Source organism: Corella eumyota, chromosome 1, assembly GCF_963082875.1.
Source record: "Corella eumyota chromosome 1, kaCorEumy4.1, whole genome shotgun sequence".
NCBI lineage: Eukaryota > Metazoa > Chordata > Ascidiacea > Phlebobranchia > Corellidae > Corella > Corella eumyota.
Genome location: NC_137490.1, coordinates 21,236,889 through 21,259,540, shown reverse-complemented (window position 1 = coordinate 21,259,540; position 22,652 = coordinate 21,236,889). Strand labels below are relative to the sequence as shown.

General features: G+C 27.3%; 3 protein-coding genes across 5 annotated transcripts; all 3 read left to right on the top strand.

Moving 5' to 3' along the window:
- The first annotated feature begins 673 nt into the window (after positions 1-673).
- LOC145740794 (mitochondrial coenzyme A transporter SLC25A16-like) lies at positions 674-1,994 on the top strand. The gene has a single exon (XM_082558645.1). The coding sequence runs from the start codon at positions 678-680 to the stop codon at positions 1,596-1,598; it is 921 nt and encodes a 306-aa protein (XP_082414771.1). The 5' UTR covers positions 674-677; the 3' UTR covers positions 1,599-1,994.
- A 1,494-nt stretch (positions 1,995-3,488) lies between these two features.
- LOC145740787 (uncharacterized) lies at positions 3,489-15,598 on the top strand. 3 transcript variants are annotated; one of them, XM_082558633.1, is made up of 23 exons: positions 3,489-3,625; positions 4,072-4,190; positions 4,337-4,448; positions 4,753-4,895; positions 5,638-5,762; positions 6,443-6,524; positions 7,028-7,160; positions 7,782-7,885; positions 8,100-8,179; positions 8,533-8,686; positions 8,987-9,358; positions 9,793-9,900; positions 10,025-10,237; positions 10,386-10,569; positions 10,856-10,942; positions 11,322-11,474; positions 11,769-12,086; positions 12,550-12,783; positions 13,308-13,442; positions 13,634-13,704; positions 13,777-13,855; positions 14,387-14,546; positions 14,655-15,598. In XM_082558633.1, the coding sequence occupies exons 1-23, from the start codon at positions 3,526-3,528 to the stop codon at positions 14,731-14,733; spliced, it is 3,345 nt and encodes a 1,114-aa protein (XP_082414759.1). In that variant the 5' UTR covers positions 3,489-3,525; the 3' UTR covers positions 14,734-15,598. The 3 variants fall into 3 exon arrangements, with proteins under 3 accessions (XP_082414759.1, XP_082414760.1, XP_082414761.1); XM_082558634.1 differs by lacking the exon at positions 13,777-13,855 and having other exon boundaries at positions 13,634-13,714; XM_082558635.1 differs by lacking the exons at positions 13,634-13,704; positions 13,777-13,855.
- Positions 15,599-15,775: 177 nt separating this feature from the next.
- Positions 15,776-21,943, top strand: LOC145740788 (transaldolase-like). The gene is made up of 11 exons (XM_082558636.1): positions 15,776-15,796; positions 16,253-16,367; positions 16,902-17,025; positions 17,305-17,412; positions 17,820-17,951; positions 18,299-18,356; positions 18,775-18,889; positions 19,161-19,290; positions 20,193-20,283; positions 20,854-20,976; positions 21,620-21,943. The coding sequence occupies exons 2-11, from the start codon at positions 16,301-16,303 to the stop codon at positions 21,635-21,637; spliced, it is 966 nt and encodes a 321-aa protein (XP_082414762.1). The 5' UTR covers positions 15,776-15,796; positions 16,253-16,300; the 3' UTR covers positions 21,638-21,943.
- The last annotated feature ends 709 nt before the right edge of the window (positions 21,944-22,652 follow it).

Sequence of the window (22,652 nt, the reverse complement as noted above, 5' to 3'; positions counted from 1 at the left end):
TGCTAGTGATTTAAATATATTAATAAAAAATGCATTACTTGCTTAAAATTAAAAATTAATCTACACATAAATTGCAAAAATATGAACAAGTATTTAGAAAAATTGAGCTTTTAATTTAGTTAAAGTCTTTACTATGTTAAAGTGTTTACTAGATCATTTTAATATTTTACAATTGACAGATTGAAGTTACAAAGGTCGATTTGTATTTTTAAAACGCGATCGCTCTTACGTTATTTGTTTGCACAAACATGGCGATGTTTTGCCTTAAGATAGAGGTAGTTAAATTTTGCAAAACGGGATAGTTGGGGAGTGTTATGTAAAAAAGCTTTGGCTTGTATGATAAAAAAAATCTAAATGCGTCCTCTATGACAGTTACGACTTACAAGTTAAAGTATAAAGTTGTTAATGGAATTTACGGATGTTTTGTTTGTAACCAATTAGTCTTACAGTTTAATGTGTTTTAATAGTTTTTAATCCTACTTATTTTCAATATTGTAGAAGTTCACTTTTAAATTTATAAAGGCTAACTAACTAACAGACCAACTTACTGACCTAAGACCTAAATGACACTCAAATCCTAAATCCACACAATACAATTGTGATATTAATTATTTTGTTAAATATTACCATATGTTTCTTACATTAATATTTTTTTTGATTTTCAGGTTTTATAAACTATGGTTAAACTTAAAAGAGCAATTACTGAGTTTGTAGCAGGAGGTCTTACTGGATGTTGTACTAAAACCTGCATCGCACCTCTAGACAGAACCAAATTGTTATTACAAGCCCAGCACCCTTATTATAAAGACTTTGGCGTTTTTCGATGCATCTACGAAATTATAAGACGAGAAGGCCTGGGTTCGTTATGGAAGGGAAACACTATGATGATGATAAGAATTTTTCCATATTCTGGAGTTCAATTCCTGTGCTTTGAACGTTATTACAATCTGTTTAATAAACATATTAATAGTAAACAAACTAACAGGTTATTAGCAGGGTCATGTGCTGGCCTTACTGCCACATTGGTTACCTATCCTCTTGATTTCATAAGAGCAAGAATTGCTTACCAAATAACAGGCCAGCATCGTTACCATAACAACTGGAATGCCTTTACTACGGTTTATACACAAGAAGGTGGGATAAGGGCTTTGTATAGGGGAGTATCGGCTTCATTTATAGGCATGGTTCCCTATGCTGGAATATCATTTTATACCTTCCATACCTTAAAGGAGAAATGCATTGAATTTTTCCCTGAACTTTTGGCAAGGCCTGATGTCAATGCTCCTGACACTTTAGTATTGAAAGTACATGTGTCAGGCTTGTGTGGTGGCATGGCAGGTGCCATATCACAAACTGTGTCTTTTCCACTTGACGTGGCACGGCGACGAATGCAGTTGGCAAGCATGTTACCAAACTCACATAAATATGCTGGTATTTGGTCCACATTAAGTCATGTTTATAAAGAAGATGGACTTATAAAGGGTTTATATCGCGGTTTATCTGTTAATTATATTCGAGTTATACCTCAGCAAGCTATTGCTTTTACAGTTTATGAATTTTTTAAGGAATACCTTGGTCTTAATGCATCAAAAGATTAACCAGTTTTATTTAGATTAAGGGCATATGTGCACTGCATAGATTAATTACTAAAATTTTGTATTTTTTTTTGTGTAAAAGTTTCATAATATTAAAATTAATAATTTTATTTTAGTTTTTGCTTAAATTATGACATTAGATTAGAATATTAATTTGCACCTTAACCTATTAGGCCTGTGCAATTTCAATCCTTAATTTAAATTTGCCTTCAATTATATTATTTAATTTCTATGCAAAAAATGTGCTGATTTTTGAGTACTATAAATTATAAAGGTCCTAAAATGTCATAAATTTAAACTTCCTATATTTGTTATTAGAATATTTTTTTCCATTTAAATTAATTCAAAATATATTTTTATTCATTATTTGCGTGAACATTTTTGATAGTTGTATTTTCTTGCTGACTTATTTTGTTTTATTTAAAATGTTTAAATAATGTTTTTTTATTAATTTTTCTATTTAATATCTGCGGCTTTTTTATTCATCAAAAAGTGTTAAAATTTGTAATCTGTATTCAAATGCTCAAAAATGACATTAGTAATTATTTTGTGTTCCTAAAACTAATAATAGTATCATAAAGTATAGCTTTATTGCAATATAAGTAATAGTTTTGCTCTATAATTATCCAATCATGCATTAAACTTGTACTACTATTGTACAGCATGACAGTTTAAAAATGTTTGTTTTAACAAGTGTTATTGCTTTAATTTAAGATTAAAAAAAAAAGTATTACCCTGTGATCAATTTATTTAGAATCAGGATTTTTAATTAAATCCAGCGTTGTTTTATACTTAATTTCTAAGGCAGGCATATGTTTAGTGCATTAACAATATGTTAGTAAAAAATTTTTAAAAAACCTGTGTAAAATATTTCATAATAAATATTATAATAATAAAAGTATATGCTATACCATTACTTAAATTGGTAGGAAAAACACACTAACTACGCACATTAAAAGTAGTCTTATGCATGCATAACATACGTGTTAGACTTTGTTATTATACGTAATACAACACCAAGATATGCTCTATTACATACAAGAAAATGACGTATTATTGCTTAACAGATCATCATTTAAGATTATTAACTGACGCTTTTACTACACGGAAATTACGAATAACTTTTAATTTTTATAGATAATTATTTTTATTTTACGTATTCTTGGTTGTCATAAACCGGTAGGTTTATGGTTAGACAAATGTTTACGTCGATTTGCGTTTTTTATTAATTAAGGTAATTAACAATTATCACGTTACAAAAAAGATGACGTAGACTGTTTTAAACTCTAAGGCCCAATATTGTTGCTGTTAGCAGTATTTTAATTTTTCGAAACAAATATATATGAACACTATCTTTATATAACATATATTTTACAAACCATAACGAGCCTGTAATATCCAAAAGCAAGTTTTTAAATTAATTAAAACTTGTTTTGAGTGTTGGAATCTTTGGGTTAAGGTTGTTTTTGACTTTGAGAACATTGGGAAAGCCCTAAAAATGTGCAAAACTTTTAAAAGGGGGGAGTTAATAAAAAGACCATGCTTAAAGGTAAAAAATTTTAATATAATAAAGTCGTTTTGAGATTAACTCTAAGTAATTAAACAAACTAAAGTTTTGGCCTAAAATTATTCCTTCTACAACGAATAATATTCAACTTAAAAGTAAATATTTTGAGGATAAATTTTTTGTTACGGTCTATTAATCAATAACATGACGTAATGGTCACATTAAGAAATTATATATTTGTAATAGGAAATAAAACAACAAAATATTAAAGTCAGTTTAATTAAATTTTAAGTTAAAATTATATGTTTTAATCTATGTAACATAATGATAAAGTATAATATAATTTATAATATGTCTAATAAGTATTAGTTTTTATTTATAGTAGTTAAATTAAAGGGTAAAGCGGTCTGGTAAGACTTAAAAATGAAAAAGTTTTTTGCGCAAACGCCTGGCAGTGAATTTATTGGAAAGGTTCTACGTGTTAATCGTTTTAGTGTCACGATAGAAGATGTTGTTGCTGAAGGTATTTTACACTTTTTTGCCTTGATTGTCTCAACTTCTTGTTTAAAATATTGACTAAGTTGGAACGAATGTTTTAAGTAGTGTAGATGTCAAATTGCTTAGACACTTGCCTTTACTACATGAAGGTTTGTGTTCGATCCCCACTGCTTTTATGCTGTAGTGCTCTTGAGTAAGGTGCCATAAACTGTATTAACTTCTGCTAAGCCAACACTAAATAAGCAGCTTAATTTATCGGGCAATGAGAATCAATAGTAGTCCAAACTGCCAAAGGCAACTCAATACTAAATTGGGGTAACAGTTGTTACTCCATGTTTAGGTCGTGAAGTTGACTTTCCAACATTGAGGATAAAGATATATAAAAAAACTGCTTTAATAAGCTGTTAAATAAGTTGGTTATCAGGGATAAATTGATAAATAAAGAAGAATCTAAATAAATTATTTTTTTAGGTGGTTTTTCGATGGTGTTTTTGGGCAAACTGCAGAATGGTCAGAAGGTTGCATTAAAAAGAATGTTTGTTAATAGTAAACCGGATCTGATTGTGTGCCAACAAGAAATTGACATTATGGTAAAACCTTTTACTCTGAATTTAACCACGACTGTGTGAAGTATAAAAAGGTTTATTATGTATTTTTTATGAATTAAATGAAACAAGTTTTTAACTAAATATTTGAAATGTATGGAATCTCTTTATAAATTGTATTTTTTTATTAGAAACAACACCACAGTCATAAGAACGTAGTAAGGTTATTAGATGCCCATATTAGTACTTCACAAAACAACCTTGGTGTGTATGAAGTTCTCATGCTGATGGAGTATTGTAGGGGTCAGTGGTTTTTGTATCTTATTTTTGTGTTTTCGCTTGTAATCTTCATCGACTATTTTATTAAAATTGTTGAATTTTTTTTATTAAGTTAAAAAACAAATCTATGTGCATAAAAAACAATTTTTGTTTTAAATAGGCTATTTAAATTAAATTAATTTTTTTGTTGTTTTTAAGCAATTTTTATGTACAGTTTGTCCCGTTGTGTTTTATAGTCTGGTTCTAGTCTGACTAACATTTCTTTTTTTAAATTTCATTATCCAATTCACCTTTTTTACTTTTTGTAAAATTTTTTAAATATTTGTAGCTGGTCATGTAGTTCAGTTGATGAACTCACGAATCGGTTCAGGGTTTCAACAACACGAACTCATGAAAATATTCTGTGATATAGTTGAGGCTGTTGCTAGTTTGCATCAATCCAATCCACCTATTATACACAGGGACTTAAAGGTAAATATGAATAAATAAGGTTGCAACTAACACTTGCTACACCATAATGAAGTCGTGGGTTCAATTTCCACTGCTCTCATGCTGTAGCACCCTTGAGTAAGGCGCTATAAACGGTATGAACTCCTGCCGAGCTAACACTTTATTAGCAGCATAATTATCGGGCAATTATAGTCTCTATAATATCCCAAACTGCTACAGGCCATTCGAGACTGGGTAGGGGTAACTAATGTTACTCTATGTTTAGGTTGCGAATTCGACTTTTCCACATCGAGAATAAAGATATATAGAAAAAAAAACTCTCAAATTGTATTTGGACGACGAAAGTTTTTTATTTTTTTTGTAGGCGCATAAATTGGGCATACACATATATAATATATATATAAGGTTAATATTCTATTCTATATTAAAAGGTTGTTTTTTAAATAGTAAAAGTTTTGTTAATAGCACTTTCCCTTTGTTAAGTATGTAATATAAGTAAGATCTATTTATAGTTTGTTTGTTTTTATTAACACTTTAATGGCAGGCCAATCAATACGGAAATATATTAATAAAATAATCAAAAATTTATAAGTAATTTATATGCTTATTTTCAGTGCTAATATTGATATTTTATGTTATTTTATATTTATAATTTTATTTTTAATAATATTTATATGGACTTTATAGAATAATAGAATAATCATAAAAAATTAAGATAAATTTTTTTATCACATATTTAAATAATATTATTAAACTTTTCAAGGTGGAAAATGTGTTGTTACATGATTCAGGGAATTATGTTTTATGTGATTTTGGAAGTGCTACAACATCTATAATGGATCCTAAATGTGCTGGATCAAGACAATCTATAGAAGAAGAAATATCTAAGTAAGATTTTAAATAAATTTTAAAAAATAAAAAGGGATTGTTTAGGAAAATTGTACTAAAAAGAATTATATAGAAAATAATGTTAAAAAATTCAATTTAAGAAATTTATAAAAATTAGAGAAAAAAAATGTTATTAAATATTGTTCTTTTGTAATAAAAATAAATAGTTAATAATTTAAAACTAAAAGCCAAATTATTAAATGACCTAAGCCAGAAAAATCAATATTAAATTGTTGGCATTTAGGCATTTAATTAAAAGGTAGTTAATTACAATGTGTTGCCACTTGTAAAGTTTAATTAGGTGGCTTAAACAATTTACAAATCTCCAGAATAATCTTGTTATAAATCAATCTTTATATAATTGAGCTTAATAAATGACATAAAGATATTTATGTATGTTTAATTTATAGACCTACTAAATAAATAAAACTAACATTTGTGGTGTGCGGCTAAATTATTAGATGCAAATATCATTTAAAAGTTGCAACCATATTATTACGATTAAAAAGCAACTTATAAAGCAGACAATCAAATAATTTTATATAATGAAAACTTTATATTATTTTAAATCTGGATAATTAATCAAAAGTAGTGTATATAAATTTTGTTATTTTAGAATATACACTATGAATACATAGATGTGTTGTTTAAATAACTTAGTGATCTAAACTTTTATTCAGATACACGACGTTATCATATCGTTCTCCTGAAATGATAGATTTATTTAGAGGAAAGTTGATCGGTTTACCTTCTGACATTTGGGTAAGATTTTTGTGCTGTTTGTTTTTTTTTTGTTCAATTTTTTAAGGTAATTTTAAACGGCTATGTTGTATAATTGTGTTTTTTTTTTTTTTTTAGAAAAATATGTAGGCTTGTATATATTATAGTTATGTCATTTTTGTAGTTACTTAAATAGTTAATGTCATTTGTGTAATTGTACTTTGTACTTTTATTTTTGAGGCAACCTTTAAATAATTGCAATGATGTAATTAATATATTTTTGGATTTTTTTTTAATATTAAAATAGAAAAAATGTAAAATGGCTATGGCATGCTTATATCGATTTTTACATTTATTTAAAGTCTGTTTTTGATAATATGTTCTTAATTATCATGCTTTAATGTCATGTGAATATTAAAAAATCAATTAAAATTAATTAAATAAAATGATATCAATAATTTTTTTACTAATTACAATTACCGAATTATATTTTTAAAATATTATTTTATGTTTTTTATACCTAATTTTTTTTTTTATTATTACAGGCATTAGGTTGTTTATTATACAAATTATGTTTCTTTGAATTACCTTTTGGCGAAAGTACCTTAGCAATACAAAGTGGAACGCTCACTATTCCAGATAATTCAAAATATTCAAAGGATATTCATTGCCTTATAAGTAAGTACAACATTTTAAATACAATACTGTAAAGGTAAGGCTTTTCTAGTTAACCTTATTAACCAAATTTTGTCAACTTAAGTGGATTAATATAAAAACATGGTATATATTAAACCATTAGGTAGGCTTTGGTTAAATTTTATTAATATTTTTGCTACCATAAGGTTATTGTTATCACACTTTATAATGATATTGCTGATTAAGTTTTTTTACACGATTTTTGGATTTATAATTTTTGTTATTAATAAATGCTTCAGACTTTTTAATTATGAATTATTCAACCTATGACTATTCGCAACTACTAAAAATAGAACTGAAAACAGTGTATTCACTTTTAAATTTAAAAGTTACTCAAAATTACTAATCTTTTTGCGGTAAAATAACATGAAACTAAAGCTAAAAATTGAGTTTTTATAATTTATAAAATCACTTCTTTTGATTTTAGCTATTAATTTAAAGTAATTTTGTCTAAATTTTTGTTGTTTATTTTTTCCAAACACTATAAATTTTTTTTGTTAATAAAATTTTTTTTTTTTTTACTTCTTGTATGGCGAAAGCTTATAAAATATTTTCTCACATAAAACCCATAAAATTTTAAATATTTTTCATATATTTTTCCAGGATATATGCTTGAACCTGATCCTAATAAACGACCTGATATTTATCAAGTTGCCCATTTTGCTTTCAAAATTGCCAACAAAAACAACCCAGTTTTAAACACCAAGGTAAACAAATAAAAATCTATATATACAAGAACTAGTATATTTGCGTTAATGGTTTGCATTTAAAAAATGATTATATTTCTTTAAGTAGGCATTTCAATTTTTTTTTCTTATTTATTTATTTTTAAAAGCATAACAATAAAATTTAAATATAGTTTTAATAAGGATATAACTTTCTTATGATAAGGTCATATTTTAACCTTTCTTATTATTACAGAACAGTAAAATAGCAAAGGAACTGGTTTGTCCACTAACTCGAAGCCAAGCTGAGGAATTAAAGGAGCAAGCTAAAACGAGGTTTGTTAAATTATTGATTTCAGGTTACTTTAGAATTTTGAGTAACTTTATATAAAGACGCTTAGTGGACGATATATCTAGTTTAAAGTGTTTTAAAATAAAAAACGGCCGTTTATGGTGCGCAAATGAATTATCACAGGTAAATATTAGTTAAAAGAAAAACATGATTTTTTTTTCCCTTTTAAAAAGATTTTTTTGAAAAACTAACCCTTTTTTCTACCTTGGCCTAACTATACTGCTATTTCTTGTTAAGATTTAAAGTAAAGGCCAAAGAAAATCTCTATAATTCTATTTAGTTTTCAGACTTTTTAAAAAGAAATATTTTGTTAAATATTATTTTTTTGTATTTGCAGAGAAGCCCAAAATCTAAAAGCTGGGTTATCAGCATCCGATGGCCCCACAGAAACCAGCATTACCCCTCGTAAAAGACCCCAGGGTAAATTCTCTTTGCCCCAACAAAGGCCAAGACCCCAGCCCAAAGCAGCAGAACCCAAACCTGTAGCACAGGTAGGCTTAAATTTAACTTATATTTGTTTTTGTCTGATCTAAATTTTTATTTTTTTGGCATAATATGAATAAATGATGTTATGTAGCTGATAATATTGTCTATTTGTTATACTGGTTTTTGTAGCATATTCTGATGCCTATTTTGTATGTTCATTAAAAGGCACACTATATAAACAACCACAACAATATATTAATATAAAATTCTAAGCAATATTTAAATTTAAAAAAAATTTCGTGCAAATTTTAATTTTGGTGGTCTATAGTGTTACAAATTTTCTTTTTAAATTGTAATTTTTTTAGGTAAACAAACCTAAAACTATACCAGAGCCTGCCAAGATTCAAACCAAACCACCTCAAGTTCAAAACCAGCCCAATCTTGTTCAAAACCCAGCTCCAAGTTTACCCACACAATCTAATCCCAACCCCGGTGCAAACTTTTCTATGGGGATGCAAAATAACCCCCATCTGGCCCCAAACCCTGCACAAGGGGGCCCAAAACATGTTGGAATTGACCCCAAGCTGGTTTTGCAGCAGACCCAGTTGAACGACAGTGCTCAGAAGTTGATGTTGCAGATGCAGCCTCTTCAACAACAATTATTTGTCGTTCAACAAAAAGTTAATGCATTACACCTGCAGGGTTCTCAACAGCCAGCATTAGCCCATCTTGTCCAGGTATTTTTGGTTTATTAAATAAAAAAGGTTTAAATAAATAATTGCATACAGCTTTTGTAATTAAAAAGGGATATGTGATAATTTTTTAACAAAAAAGGGGAATGCTGTTTTTTTTGATTTTATAAATAATTAAATAGACAACTTTTTTTAGCTAAGTCAAGTTTTAAAAGTAAGACTTTTTAAAGAACGTTTTAATGACTTGAGTTGGTAACCAATCAATCCAGTTTTTAATCATTGACCTCACAAGTTGATAGCCCACCTTACAGTCAGGATTTTAATTGTTGTATTATGGTCACAATTCTCCATTAATATTTTTCTGCGTAAATTAACCTGCACACCACAAACAGCAGTTTAATTTACTTTGTAGGCTTATAAATCTGACATAACTAAGCTTTGTTGTATATACATTTATGTTCAAAACTCTTCTTTTTTAGCCTCAAATTCTTCAGCTTCAACAGCAAGGTTCTCAAATAATGCAAGCTCTTCAAAATGCCAACAATAAACTGCAACAAATACAACAAGCAAGCCTTCAAATTAAACAGGTCTTAAGTCAACTTTTATTCTACATAATGTATTCGTTTTTAAAATTTTTGAGATTTTTTTAGGAAATTTTTTTTAATTATTTTTGCATTTTGTGTTTTTTTTTAATTTGGGATATTTTTTCAGGTTTTAATGCAACAAGCTGCTGAACAGGCAAAACGAGACGAAAATTCTCAACTTTTGCAACAACAACATTTACAAGAGCAGCAATTTCAACAACAACAGCTACAACAACAAAAAATGTTGCAACAGCAAATTCAACAACAACAATTACAGCAGCAGCAACACCAACAATTACAACAACAGCAACAATTACAACAACAGAAGCAAAGACAGCAGGTATATTAATGTGTAAAAAAGACACATTTGTTGAAAAATAAAAAATGTTGTGGTTTTTATTTATTTATAAAAATATAATGCGATCTATTTTAAAAAATTGGTATTTAAAAAATGAATAAACAATAAAAAAGTGGTTAATTTTGAATAGGCTGCCTACACAGCACCACAAACAGAAGTAACCACAAAACCTAAAGGATTACACAAACAAGGTGTTAAAGTGTTGCCAATTACCTTTGGTGGCAGCATGTCTATCACACAAACTAACAATCAAACGGCAACGCTGCAAGAACAAAATGTTAAATCACATAGAAGAGCTCAGAGTGATGTTTCAAGTCAGTTTTTTTTTAAATAAAATAAAATCTTCCATTTTTGTAAAAAGTCACATTTAGAAATATTAATATTTTTCGTAAATAAAATATTATATAGGATAATATTGCAAAACTTTTACATAAAAATGTTTTTTACTATCATGTTTTTAGCATTTTTAATAGCGGTTTAATGTAAAAATTAAGTTATATAAACACCAATAAAATTAAGTGTATTCACCAGAATATTTTTAATTAAATTTGTAAAGTGTTCACAAAATTAATATTTTGAATATTGTTGTTTTTATTACAGGTATGGCTGCTTCATTAAAACGAAGGCAAGTGCTGCATAGTGAAACCAATAACAATCCAATTAAACCAACTTATGAGAAACAAAAAAGTAAGAAACTCAAAATTTAAAATATATCATTAATTAAACTCTCGTAGTAAGATTGTTTATTTGTAGTCAATAGCCCACTCTAGTGGCTAGATTTTAATTGTTGAAATATGGTTCAACCCTCAACTAATACTTGCCAGTGATTATATACCGACGCACCGAAAGCACTAGTTTTTATTTAATTTATACCCAACAAATTAGACATATTTATATATATCGTCCACTAAACGTCCACTGATCGTTATAGGCCAATAAATTGGACATCTTTATATAGATAGTCCACTAACCTTTATTATATACAAATTTCTTTTATGTCAAAACCTAAATTTTTACTTTTTTTTAAGAACTATTTTTTAAATTTATTTTTTATTTTTTTTCACAGGTACTAGTAGTAATAATTTGACCCCTACCCTAGAAACATGGAACCCATTTGAGGGGGATAACTTTGGGGGCGATAATTTTGCGGGAATTACCCCGGATAGTTTAACAGATCTAGAATTTGATGAATTTCTGACCACAAGGAACCCAAATTCTGGTGAGTTTTACTTTGATATTATTTAAATATTTTAACTTAAAATAAAGTTTATTTAAAAATTTTTAATTTTATTGGATTTTCACTGTATTTTATTTTTACTCTATTTTTTGGTATATTTCAACAAAACTTGTTATTTATTTTTTTATTCATTTTTTTATAATTCATTGGCAATTTTGTTATTTTTCATTGCCATTTTTCTTTTATTTATTTATATCCAAACCAATTTTTTATTTTTTTTATTTATTTTTTTTAATAATAAAAATTTTAAAAATCGCTCAATTTTTTTTCTTATAGATGATCGTGCTAATAACAACAAATCCCAAAACCAAACCTATAACAACTCAACCGAAGCAAAAAACTTGCACGGCGACGTTGGTGAGGTTACCAGCGTCGCTACGGAAACAAAATACCACGGCAACCAAACAGACATTAGTTTAATGGAGGATATATTGCAAGGAGATGGCGACCACAACAAAATATCGGCGAATATTTTTGAAGCAGATAGTTTTGTAAATGTTGAACAACAGACCAAGATTCAAAGTGCAGTATCAACTGAAGGCTTAAGGGTGTTTGGGATAGTTGGGTATACCACATTGGATGCTAATAAAGATGGTAAGTATTTAAAAAGTTTAATATAGTAAAATAATATTTAAAAATCCTTATAAATCGATTTGTCTGGTGGTTTGGTCTTAGTAGTTACTTGGTTTCTACATAAGGCTTTGAAAGTGATCCCCACTGCTTATATGCTGTAGACTATTTAGTGAGGCGCTGGTAAAAACTGAGCCAAAAACTAACGACAGATTATTTAACGGAGAATTAAATTTAAGAATACTTCAAACTTTTAATGTCATCTTGAGACTGGGTTGGGGTAACAAATGTTACTTGATGTTTTAGCCATAAAATCAACCTTTTGACATTAATTATAAATCGATACTAAAACTTATTAGAATATTTCACATTAAAATTCAATTTTTGGTTCTACAATTAAAAGCTGAAAAAATATGATTGTTATTTTGTTATTTTAATTTGGATTAAATTGACTATTTCATATTAACTTTATTTTTTCCTCTTCCAGACAGTCTTCCTGGAGATTACAAGGAAGATTTCTCTTCTGACAATGAAGATCTTCATTTTACCTCATCATCCGCTTCGGAGCAAGAAGATGAGTTTGCTCATCAAAACCTTATCGAATCCGATTCACCTCCGGATCGTGACATCTTTGGATCAAAACCTTTTTCAAATGAGGATAAACAAAATCGATCAAGCGGATCTGATGTTTTTTCACAAGCTCCTTTCTTCAATGCAACAAGTAAAAAAATTTTATTTTTATTTTTGGAATTTTTTGGGTAAATTTTTTTTAAAAAGAATACAATAGGATTTACAATCTGTATATAACTAAGCTTAGGGCACAATAATTATTGTGTATGTCCAATTTATAGGCCTACAAAATAAGTAGAACTGCCATTTGTGGTGCGTGGATAAATTATTGTAAAAAAATATTAGTTAAGAGTAGCGACCATATTCCGTTACGACAAATTAAATTTTAGATGTAGGGTGGCAGTTGGCTAGTATAATATAATAGTATTACAAGATACATTAGCAATAATAAATGGGTGTTTGCCGATATTACTAAAAAATTTTTTTATTAATTTGACATATATATTTTCTAGAACCCAAACTACCTAAATAGTAGTTAAAAAGTTCTTAAAAATTAGATAAGAAAGGACAGGGTTAATTTAAATGTTGCATTATATTAAAATGTTTTTTGATTATATGTCAGTTATTGAACTCACTAAAAAAATTAATTAATGTGATCAAACATTAATGCTACAGATGAGAAAAATTCTGATGTTTTTGGGAGCACACCTTTTGAAGTTGTACTAGATGTTCCTGCACCTGTCAATCAAACTAGTGAGGAGTCACATGACCCATTTGACTCCGCCCCTTTTGCTGTTCAACCTAATGATGGTAAATCCATAAATTTTTTTCATTTTTTTTAATAACAACATATTTTTAGTTACAAATATTTTTTGATTATGCATGAACTATTTGCTAAAAATTGTTTTTTTATTTTTAGTCGGCCTTTTTTTAAGTTTTTGTGTTACAAAAAAAAATTTGTTTTGTGATTAAATTTTTTTTCTTTTTTTTGGGGGTTGAAGGTGACTCAATGCAAACCTCACAAACTTCCATCGAAAATTCGAGAGACCTATTTGGGAATTCCCCTTTTGTGGTTCGTCGCGGTTAGTAATTCCCTCACATTATAAACCTTTTTTCTAATGATTTCCTATGCTCTTTTATGTAGTTTTCGAATCGCCTAAATCGTAAAGGAGCAGTCCGATATAGAAAAAATAATTCAAATGTTAGAAAATTATCCTATCAAGGTAAAATGGTGAACTAGGGCTTTTGAACTAGGCCTCAGCATTATTTCTTATGATTTTGCATGAGAATTTTGCCCCTTGAACTAATAGCAAACTGCTATGGCTTATTTTGAAGAGAAATTTGTTTTGTGCTTTACTAAGTTAAAAGCATTTTCTGAGTTAATATAACTAAGAGCTTTTAACTATTGTTGCATTTAAATAACAGAGGCCAGGCATGTTTATTTTAATTTTTTAGCATTTATATTATTATAGATAAAAGAAAAACAATTCAAAAAATTTTGTAAAAACCTTTGCTACTTTTATAAAAAAATAATTTTAAAAGCAAAGCAGACAATTTTTATTTACTATGCTTACTATAAAGTTAACACATATTTTAAGGTTAAAAAAAGTTTAATTTAATCATCTTATATTTTTCCTTATGCACAAATATTATTTTTATTTCAGTTATCGGGTTTATTTTTATTTTATTTCAAGTAAAATTTTCAATTTAAAAAAAATTTTTTGGTTTATTTATAATTTTTAAATTTTTTAAAGAACAATCAAAGGAATCAAGTGACAACCAATCACAATCCCGTCGCCAACGACAACGCAGGGAGTCTCAAAGCAGCAGTGCCAGTAGTGGGGGTGGTTCTAGAAGGTCGAGAAGGTCAAAAGTTAAAGGGGTCAACAGAAAAAACAACAACATACCTGTCGAGTAAAAATTTAAAATTTTAATTTTTTTTTAGTATATCTATTTTTCAAATATTTAATTTTTTTTTTTATTTTTAACCTAAAATAGATTAATTTAATTTTATTTTTTCAGTTATCGACTTAGTAATGAAAAACCAGACACCGATTTATTTGGATTAAAACCTTTCGACGATTCAGTTGTTGCCAATTAAATAAACTCACATTTATTTAACACTGCATTAGGTTAGAATATAACTTCAAAGGCCATGTTGTTATAAGAGCTGTATAACTATAACTAAGTATTTGATATATTTGTTAACATAGCGGCATAGAAGCATTTTTAAATAGTTATACGTTGTTCAAGTTTATGTTACTGGCATTTCATAAGGTTGACTTTATTTAAATACTAACTAAGTTAACGAATATATTTAAAAAAATTTTTAGCAAAACTTTATTTTGGTTGCTAGTTGAAATTATGTTTTTTTGTGATTTCAATGATGTTTTACTCCGGCATATATTAACATTGTAATACCTTAAGTTATTTAGAACAATTGTAGGAACAAAAATAGGTAGCAATAAAAATGTTATACAGAAAATCTGAATTTAAATTACAATAATGTTCTGAGAAAAAATATTTTATATGAAGTCCATTTATTGTTCTTTTCTTATTTCTTTCAAAATAGCCATTTAAAATTTTTGTTTTTTAGTAGAGAATCACTTTAAAAATTTAAGACTTTTTGACAATCTTAGTGATTTAAAGGGCTTAGTTTTGTAGTTTTTTTTAGTTTCTGCTTTTTGTATCATGTCTCTACATCAAATATATTAACATTTATTTGTATCATGATAACTTTAAAGTTTTTGTTTAACTGTTTTATTAAAAACTGGGCATTATTATTGTTCCATTATTTTCTTATTTAAGCCCTTTACTAACTAGTTACTAATATTATATTTCTTTCAAATGTTAACAGTGTTTTTAAATCAAATATATAACTTCCATAATTATTTTATTAAATATAATAAGTTTATCTAACTTTGTATTCTGTCTAACTTTTATTTTATGCATTTTCATTCTGCAACTTCAAGTACTTTACCAAGCATTTTATTATACTAAAATAAAGCGCTCATTAAAATTTGTTTTGATTTTAATTAAATTTAGAAAGGTTAATTTTTAAAGCAGGTTTATTTTAAGGTGTTTAAATAGAAAAAATTTAAGCGCTAGAGGGTAAAGAGAAAACGTTTGGACTGGATGACGTCACTTGAAACAATTTAAAAGAGGTAAATAAGATTTTTTTGACTAAACAAATTAGTTTTCGTCAAGTCATGGTGATTTTAATTATTGCTTGACCTTCTTTTTGTTTTACATAACTTTTTTCGTATATAATGTTAAGGATAAAAAGCATAGTTGACTAGTTAAGGTTAGCCGAAATTTTGCTAAAAAAATCAGAAAAAAAAGTTGTATAATTTTCTGCGTAAAACTTTAAAGTTTATTCTATCAGCCTGTTTAAAATAACGTTACTTTTTGTTGTCACGTTTTTGCTTGTACGTTTGGAAGTCGTGCTTAATTTAGTGACGAAATTTCATGATTCATGTTATCTTCCTGTTATTATTAGATTGGTTGCCTTGTTTTAGTGTTAACGTACAGCTTATTATGCTAAAAGCGTCAAAAAAACGCAATTGCTATTTCCTGCAGCTTTTTTTACAAAGTTAAAACAATTTTTTGTTTTTTTTTAGTTTTTTACTGATTTAGAAAAGTTTTTTTGATTTTAAAAGTTGTAAAAAATGGCTTCAAATTTGGAAACTTTAAAAAAATTCACAACTGTAGTTGCTGACACTGGGGATTTTAATGGTAAAATATTTTAGAGTTGTTTTTGCCTATTTTTGTATTAGATTATTGTTTTAAATGTATATATAAAATTAAATTTAAAACTGTTTTTTTTACATGTTAAATTTTATTTATATATATTTTTTTTTAATTTTAAAGTAATTTTTGTAGTTCTTTTTTATATTTATTTATTGTATATGGAAAAGTTGACTTTACAACCTCAACATAGAGTAACTATTCGTTACTCCAACTCAGTCTTGAATTGCCTTTGGTAGTTTGGAATATTATATACATTATAATTGCTCGATAATCAAGCTACTGATTAAGTATTGGCTCAGCAGAAGTTTATACTGTTTATAACTTCTTTCACAAGATAACTTCTTCTTTCACAAAGGTGCTACAGCATTTATAACTTCTTTCACAAGAGTGCTACAGCATGGAAGCTGTGGGGATCGAACCAAGGAGCTCATGTTGTGAAGCCATGTGTTCTAACCACTACACCAAGCTGCCGGTCTTAAATAAAAAAGTTAAAAATATTTAAATCAAATTATTTTTTAGCAATTTCAACTTTCAAACCACAGGATGCTACAACAAATCCATCCTTATTGTTAGCTGCAGCACAAATTGATACGTACAAACATATTATCGATGCTGCTATAGCATTTGGAAAGGATAATGGAAGGTAAAAAAAGGGCTTGTTTGCAAAAATGTTGAAGTTTAGCATTGTTAAGTTAACACTTTTGTCAAGCGGTATCTTTAGTTTATCATTACTTATAGCATTAATAAAAAAATGCAATAAGAATATACCTTTTTTTGCTAAAACACATTCGACTGCTAATAAGTTTACCCCAAATTATAGTTTCTTTCTTTTGAACATTAAATTAATATATTTTGTGTAGGATTCTGTAGGTATTGCAAAATTTTTAGGTCTTGTCTTGTTTAATATTTCTTTATTTTTCAGTAATTTAGATGAGCAGGTTACTGCGGCAATGGACAAATTGTTTGTTGATTTTGGGATTGAAATTCTTAAGATTGTTCCTGGAAGAGTTTCAACTGAAGTTGATGCCAGGTATAAACCTTATTTTCACACATTTTTACTCATTAGTAATGGCAGCAATTTAAACTATAAAAAAATTGCATCAGGAAAATATTAATTTCGCTTAAAACTTACTAAATTATTAAAACTTACATCTTTAATTCTTGAGTAATGTATGAATTTTGTATATATATACAGTATAAACCCATACTGAATTAAAAAACAATCAGCAGACAAATTATTGCGCAAATATAAACAATTTTACCCCGAACTGCCTTAATTGACTTAGAACTAAGTTAGGGTAACAAACGTTGCTTTATGTTTAGGCCATGAAGTTGACTTTTCCAAAGTTAAATAAATACAAAAAGGCTCTTTAAAATTTATATGACACACAAAAACCTAAATACTTTATTATTTCATTGAAAATGTTAATGTTTCAGGTTGTCATTTGATGTTGAGGGTTCATTAAAGAAAGCTCGCAAGTTTATTGCAATGTATGAGAAAGCTGGGATTAGTAGAGACCGAATTCTTATTAAACTCAGCACAACATGGGAAGGAGTTCAAGCTGCTAAGTAAGATTTGTTGATATTTATCATTTTTTCAATTTCTCAAAATTTTGTAATTTTAAAACAAAAATGTGTTACTAGTATAAACTGTTTAAATTATTTGCATAAATTGCTTAAACTTTAAAAATTTTAAGCTTTGGAATTTTTTAGTTATTTATAGAAACTAATTTAAATACTGTAGCTCCTACTTTAACTAAATCTCAATGTTTAACTTGCTTTTTATTACTTTTCTCTGCAGTTTATTTCATTTTCTTATAAGTTTTTGTGTTTTAAATTAACAAATACAATATAATTTATTTTATATTTATATATATATAGTTAATAAATGTAAATAAATAAAATTGTTTTTTTAGGGTTTTGGAAGCTGAGGGGATTCATTGTAACATGACTTTGTTGTTTTCTTTTGCTCAGGTAAAATTTAATAAATTAACAAAAGGTATTTGCATGTAAATTAGGGTTTTGAGATATTGCCTGTAAACTTATAATAGTAAAACAAATTAACTCAGGTTAAACAAAATAGTATTTAAAAAATATTTTAAATTTATTATACAAAACAAAAAAATAAATTGTTTTTTTTAGTAAAATCTTTTATAAATTTAAAATAATGAATTAAGATGGTATTATTAAATACTATTACCTTAAAAATTTATACTAAAACACTTTTTGTTAATCATTATCTTATGTTAATCATTATTATTTTGTTTTAAAATTTATTTACTGTAAATTTAGACTTTACAAAAAAATTGTCTTAAATAGTAGAATTTACTTGTTATATCAAAGTAAATTAAATACTGAAAATGTATTTAACTTAAGTTAAATTATTTTCTAGGCTGTTGCATGTGCTGAAGGTGGAGTAACCTTAATCTCCCCTTTTGTTGGTCGAATTTTTGACTGGTTTGTCAAGAATACTGGAGTAAAAGATTACGGGCTCTTGGAAGACCCAGGTTAATATTATTTACTTGTTTAAATCCTATTTTGGCCTATTACATTATAACTAAAGAACTATGACAGCAAATTATTGAGTTTTCACATATCAAAAGCGGTAGCCAATTTTAATTTAAAGCACTATGGCACTATTTATTACAGTTCTATTGAGTTCAATTCATTTTGTTGCTGTTTTAAAGAGTTTTTAGTAAAAAATAAGTGTTAATTTTTTACTAGACAACTATTTTTTATATATAAAATTTTTTTAACATGTTTTATTTTTTAATTCAGGTGTAATAAGTGTGACCAAGATCTACAACTACTACAAGAAATATGATTACAAGACAGTTGTAATGGGTGCTTCGTTCAGAAACACTAACCAAATTAAAGCTCTTGCTGGTTGTGATTTGCTCACTATTTCGTAAGTTTTATTTTTGTTATATATATTCTCATTTTAACATGTTTAAAACTGCAGTTTTGCTACTTGGTTTTATAGTGTATGTTTTGTGTTGTCAGGGTTTTAAATTTGTAATTAAATATGGGTTTCTATATTTAAATATATTTTATATAAATACTTTTCGTTGAAATTTACAGGATTCATACTATATTAGATTCACTAAAATTCTGTTAAATAGCGATTTAATTTTAAAACTTTGTAAACAGCTTTATGGCATACTAATGAAAATTTTATATTTTAATAATTTAAACAGTTTGTGTTTTTTATAGTAACCTTAACTTTAAACAAGTATTGCTGCATTTTATATTTTCTAGTATGTTAAATTACAAAACACCTTTGTGAATAGAATTCCCAGTATGCTTGACTAACTGTGCATTAAACCTTAACATTTCCAGGAACAATTTTTAGTTGGATTTAAAATCAAAATATGTTTAAAAATGCTAAATGTTTTAAAGAGTGGCTTGATATCATATAATTTAAAATTTTAATATTTTGTTTATTTAGCTATAATCATTGTTTAAGGGTTTAAGTATAAGTTGCTAAAGTTTATTTAACATCCCAAAACTTGGAACTGTATCATTTAAATTGCCAAATTCTAATTTGCCATAGGATTTTGATTATTAATTGTTATAATATGTATTTGTTATAAAATTTGTATTTTTAGTTTTTTACTATAGTGCTCTTGCTGCTACTGTATTACTACTAAAGTGTTATTACTGTAAAATTAAAAACAAATCAAAAATATTACTGTTAAATTAAATATAATTTTTTTTTTAATTTTTATGGTTGCTGTTTTATATTGTAATGTTAATAATGACAAAAATGTATTACAATATTTAATTTTTAACAAATTTTTTTAAATTTAGACCAAAGTTGCTGGAATTGTTGAAAAATGACCATGGGCCATTGGAACAACATTTAAGTGTTGAAAAAGCCAAACAAAGTTGTGATGAGAAGGTAAATTTTACACTAAAATCTGTGTTTTTTTGAGCTATATTACATATTTCTGCTAGTTTATTAATCTGCTTTTATTTTACTTAATTTATGCTTTTAAATCAATAAAGATGATTTTAAATCTTATGATTAGTTATTGATAGTTACCTGACCTATTGTTGAGATTTTGTTTTTAATTTAAGATAATGTTGGTTATTCGAGTTTGTTTGCTAAAATTTAAATAATTTTAAAGGACAAACTGAATTTAAATGACAATACTAGGAATCAAACTCAGGATCTATAGGCCACAAGCGACTTATTTTAGCACTTTTAATTATTTTACTATTATTTATAGTAGTCCCAAACTATTGTTAAGTTTAAGATACTGATTGTTATTAAAATTTTTTTTACAATATTTGCTACACTACAGATCGTGGGTTTAATCCCCACTGGGCTTAAACTGGTAGAGGTAACTTAAGATGGGGTAGTTAATGTTACTCTATGTTTAGGTCTTGAAATCGACCTTTTCACAACAAGGATAAATAGATTTGTAAAAAAAATAAATTATAATTGTCAAAAACGTTTTTTATTTAGATTCATTTGGATGAGGCAGCTTACAGGTTCCTTCATAACGAGGATGCTATGGCTGTTGAGAAGCTTGGAGAGGGAATCAGAAAGTTCAGTGCAGATGCTATCAAGCTTGAGAACATGCTCAAGGTAATTGTGGTAATTTAAATGTAAACCGCCAGCATGGTGTAGTAAAACACTTGTGGGTCATGGGTTTGATTCCCACTGCTCCCATGCTGTAGTGCCTATGAGTAAGGCGCTATTATAAACGGCATAAACTCCTGCTAAGCCAGCACTTATTCAGCAGTAAAATTATCGGGGAACTTATAATCTATATAATATCCCAAACTGCCACAGGCAACTCGTGACTGGGTCGGGGTAGCAGTTGTTACTCTATGTTTAGGTTGCGCATGTGACCTTCTTATAAACTTATATATTATGTACAAGGCTAACTTTACAGCCTTTATATAGGGATCTTTTAAAATATCAAATGTTGCCTTTTTCAGTTTTTTAATGTTATTAAACTTATTGTCCAATGGTTAACTGAGTTTAAGTTATATTTTACAATGGTTAAAATATATATAATTGCTTTACATTTTTAGTTTTTGTTAAAACTGTATAAAATTAAAAGTTGAGTTATTTTTTTTTTTTTAAATGAGTTATTTTTTCTCCGCCGTTAGTTGGCAGTAAAGAGTAACTTCTAACACTTGTCTAGTTACACTTAAAATGTATTCTCAACATTTCGAATAGTTCAAAATTATTTTTTTTAAATCTTTGTTAATTTTTTTTTTAGGGTCGTATGCAGTCTTAAAAAACCACACGAAAAACGTCAACTTTAATGCACTTAAACATTTAAAGATCATATTCAACCTAAAACATAAAAACTTTGACAGAACTGCCTTTGATGTTAAAATAACGATTATTTTTGGACAGTAAATTTGATATTAAATTCTATGCAGTTTACACATGTATTATTCTATATCAACATTACATTGTTTGTATATAACTCCACTATATTCAATACTAACTTGTATTATTCATTAATTACTGATAGAATTGTAGCTGTATAAAATTGGGTTTTGGTACAATTATTACTGCAATAAATTGACCAAATTGACAACGATTCGTGATTTTTAATATGAAAAAAAATTAAAATATTCTAATAGAGAAAAAACAGACAGTTTCAAAAAAAACATATTTTTACGTTTTAAGGAATAGTTTTTATTATTGGAAAGGGTGTGCTGTTATGACGTGTTTGAGCTATCTGTAAACGCCGGGCTCCAGGGTGAATACTGTGACATTTAATTTGTTGTGCTTTCCACCAGTACTACCGTTTTAGGTCAGAAAATTAAACAACGTTTGGTAGTATTTAGGATTTGTAATACTTGCTGTCATGAGTTTGGTTCCCACTGTTTTGATGTCGTAGCGACTTTTAGTTACCCCTGTAAGAAATATAAAATTAATACCCGATTTTCAAAAGGCAAATAGCATTTATTGGTTAGTATAATCAGTTTAATATTATTTAAAAATGACAAAATTAACTTAAAACTGGTTAAGTTAATAAAAGTTACTTAATGTTAAGCCTGTTAAGTTATTTTTTTGTATATCTTTATCCTCGATGTGTGAAGGTCAAATGCACGACCTAAACATAAAGTAACATCAGTTACTTCGACCCAGTCTCGAGTTGCTTGTTGCAGTTTGAAATATTATAGATTATTATTATTTTTACATCAAAATTAAATTAAAACTAAAAAAACTTATCCATATTCGCATTCAAAAGAACAATTCAGGGGATTGAACTTATTTTCAATGCAACAGTCAAGGCT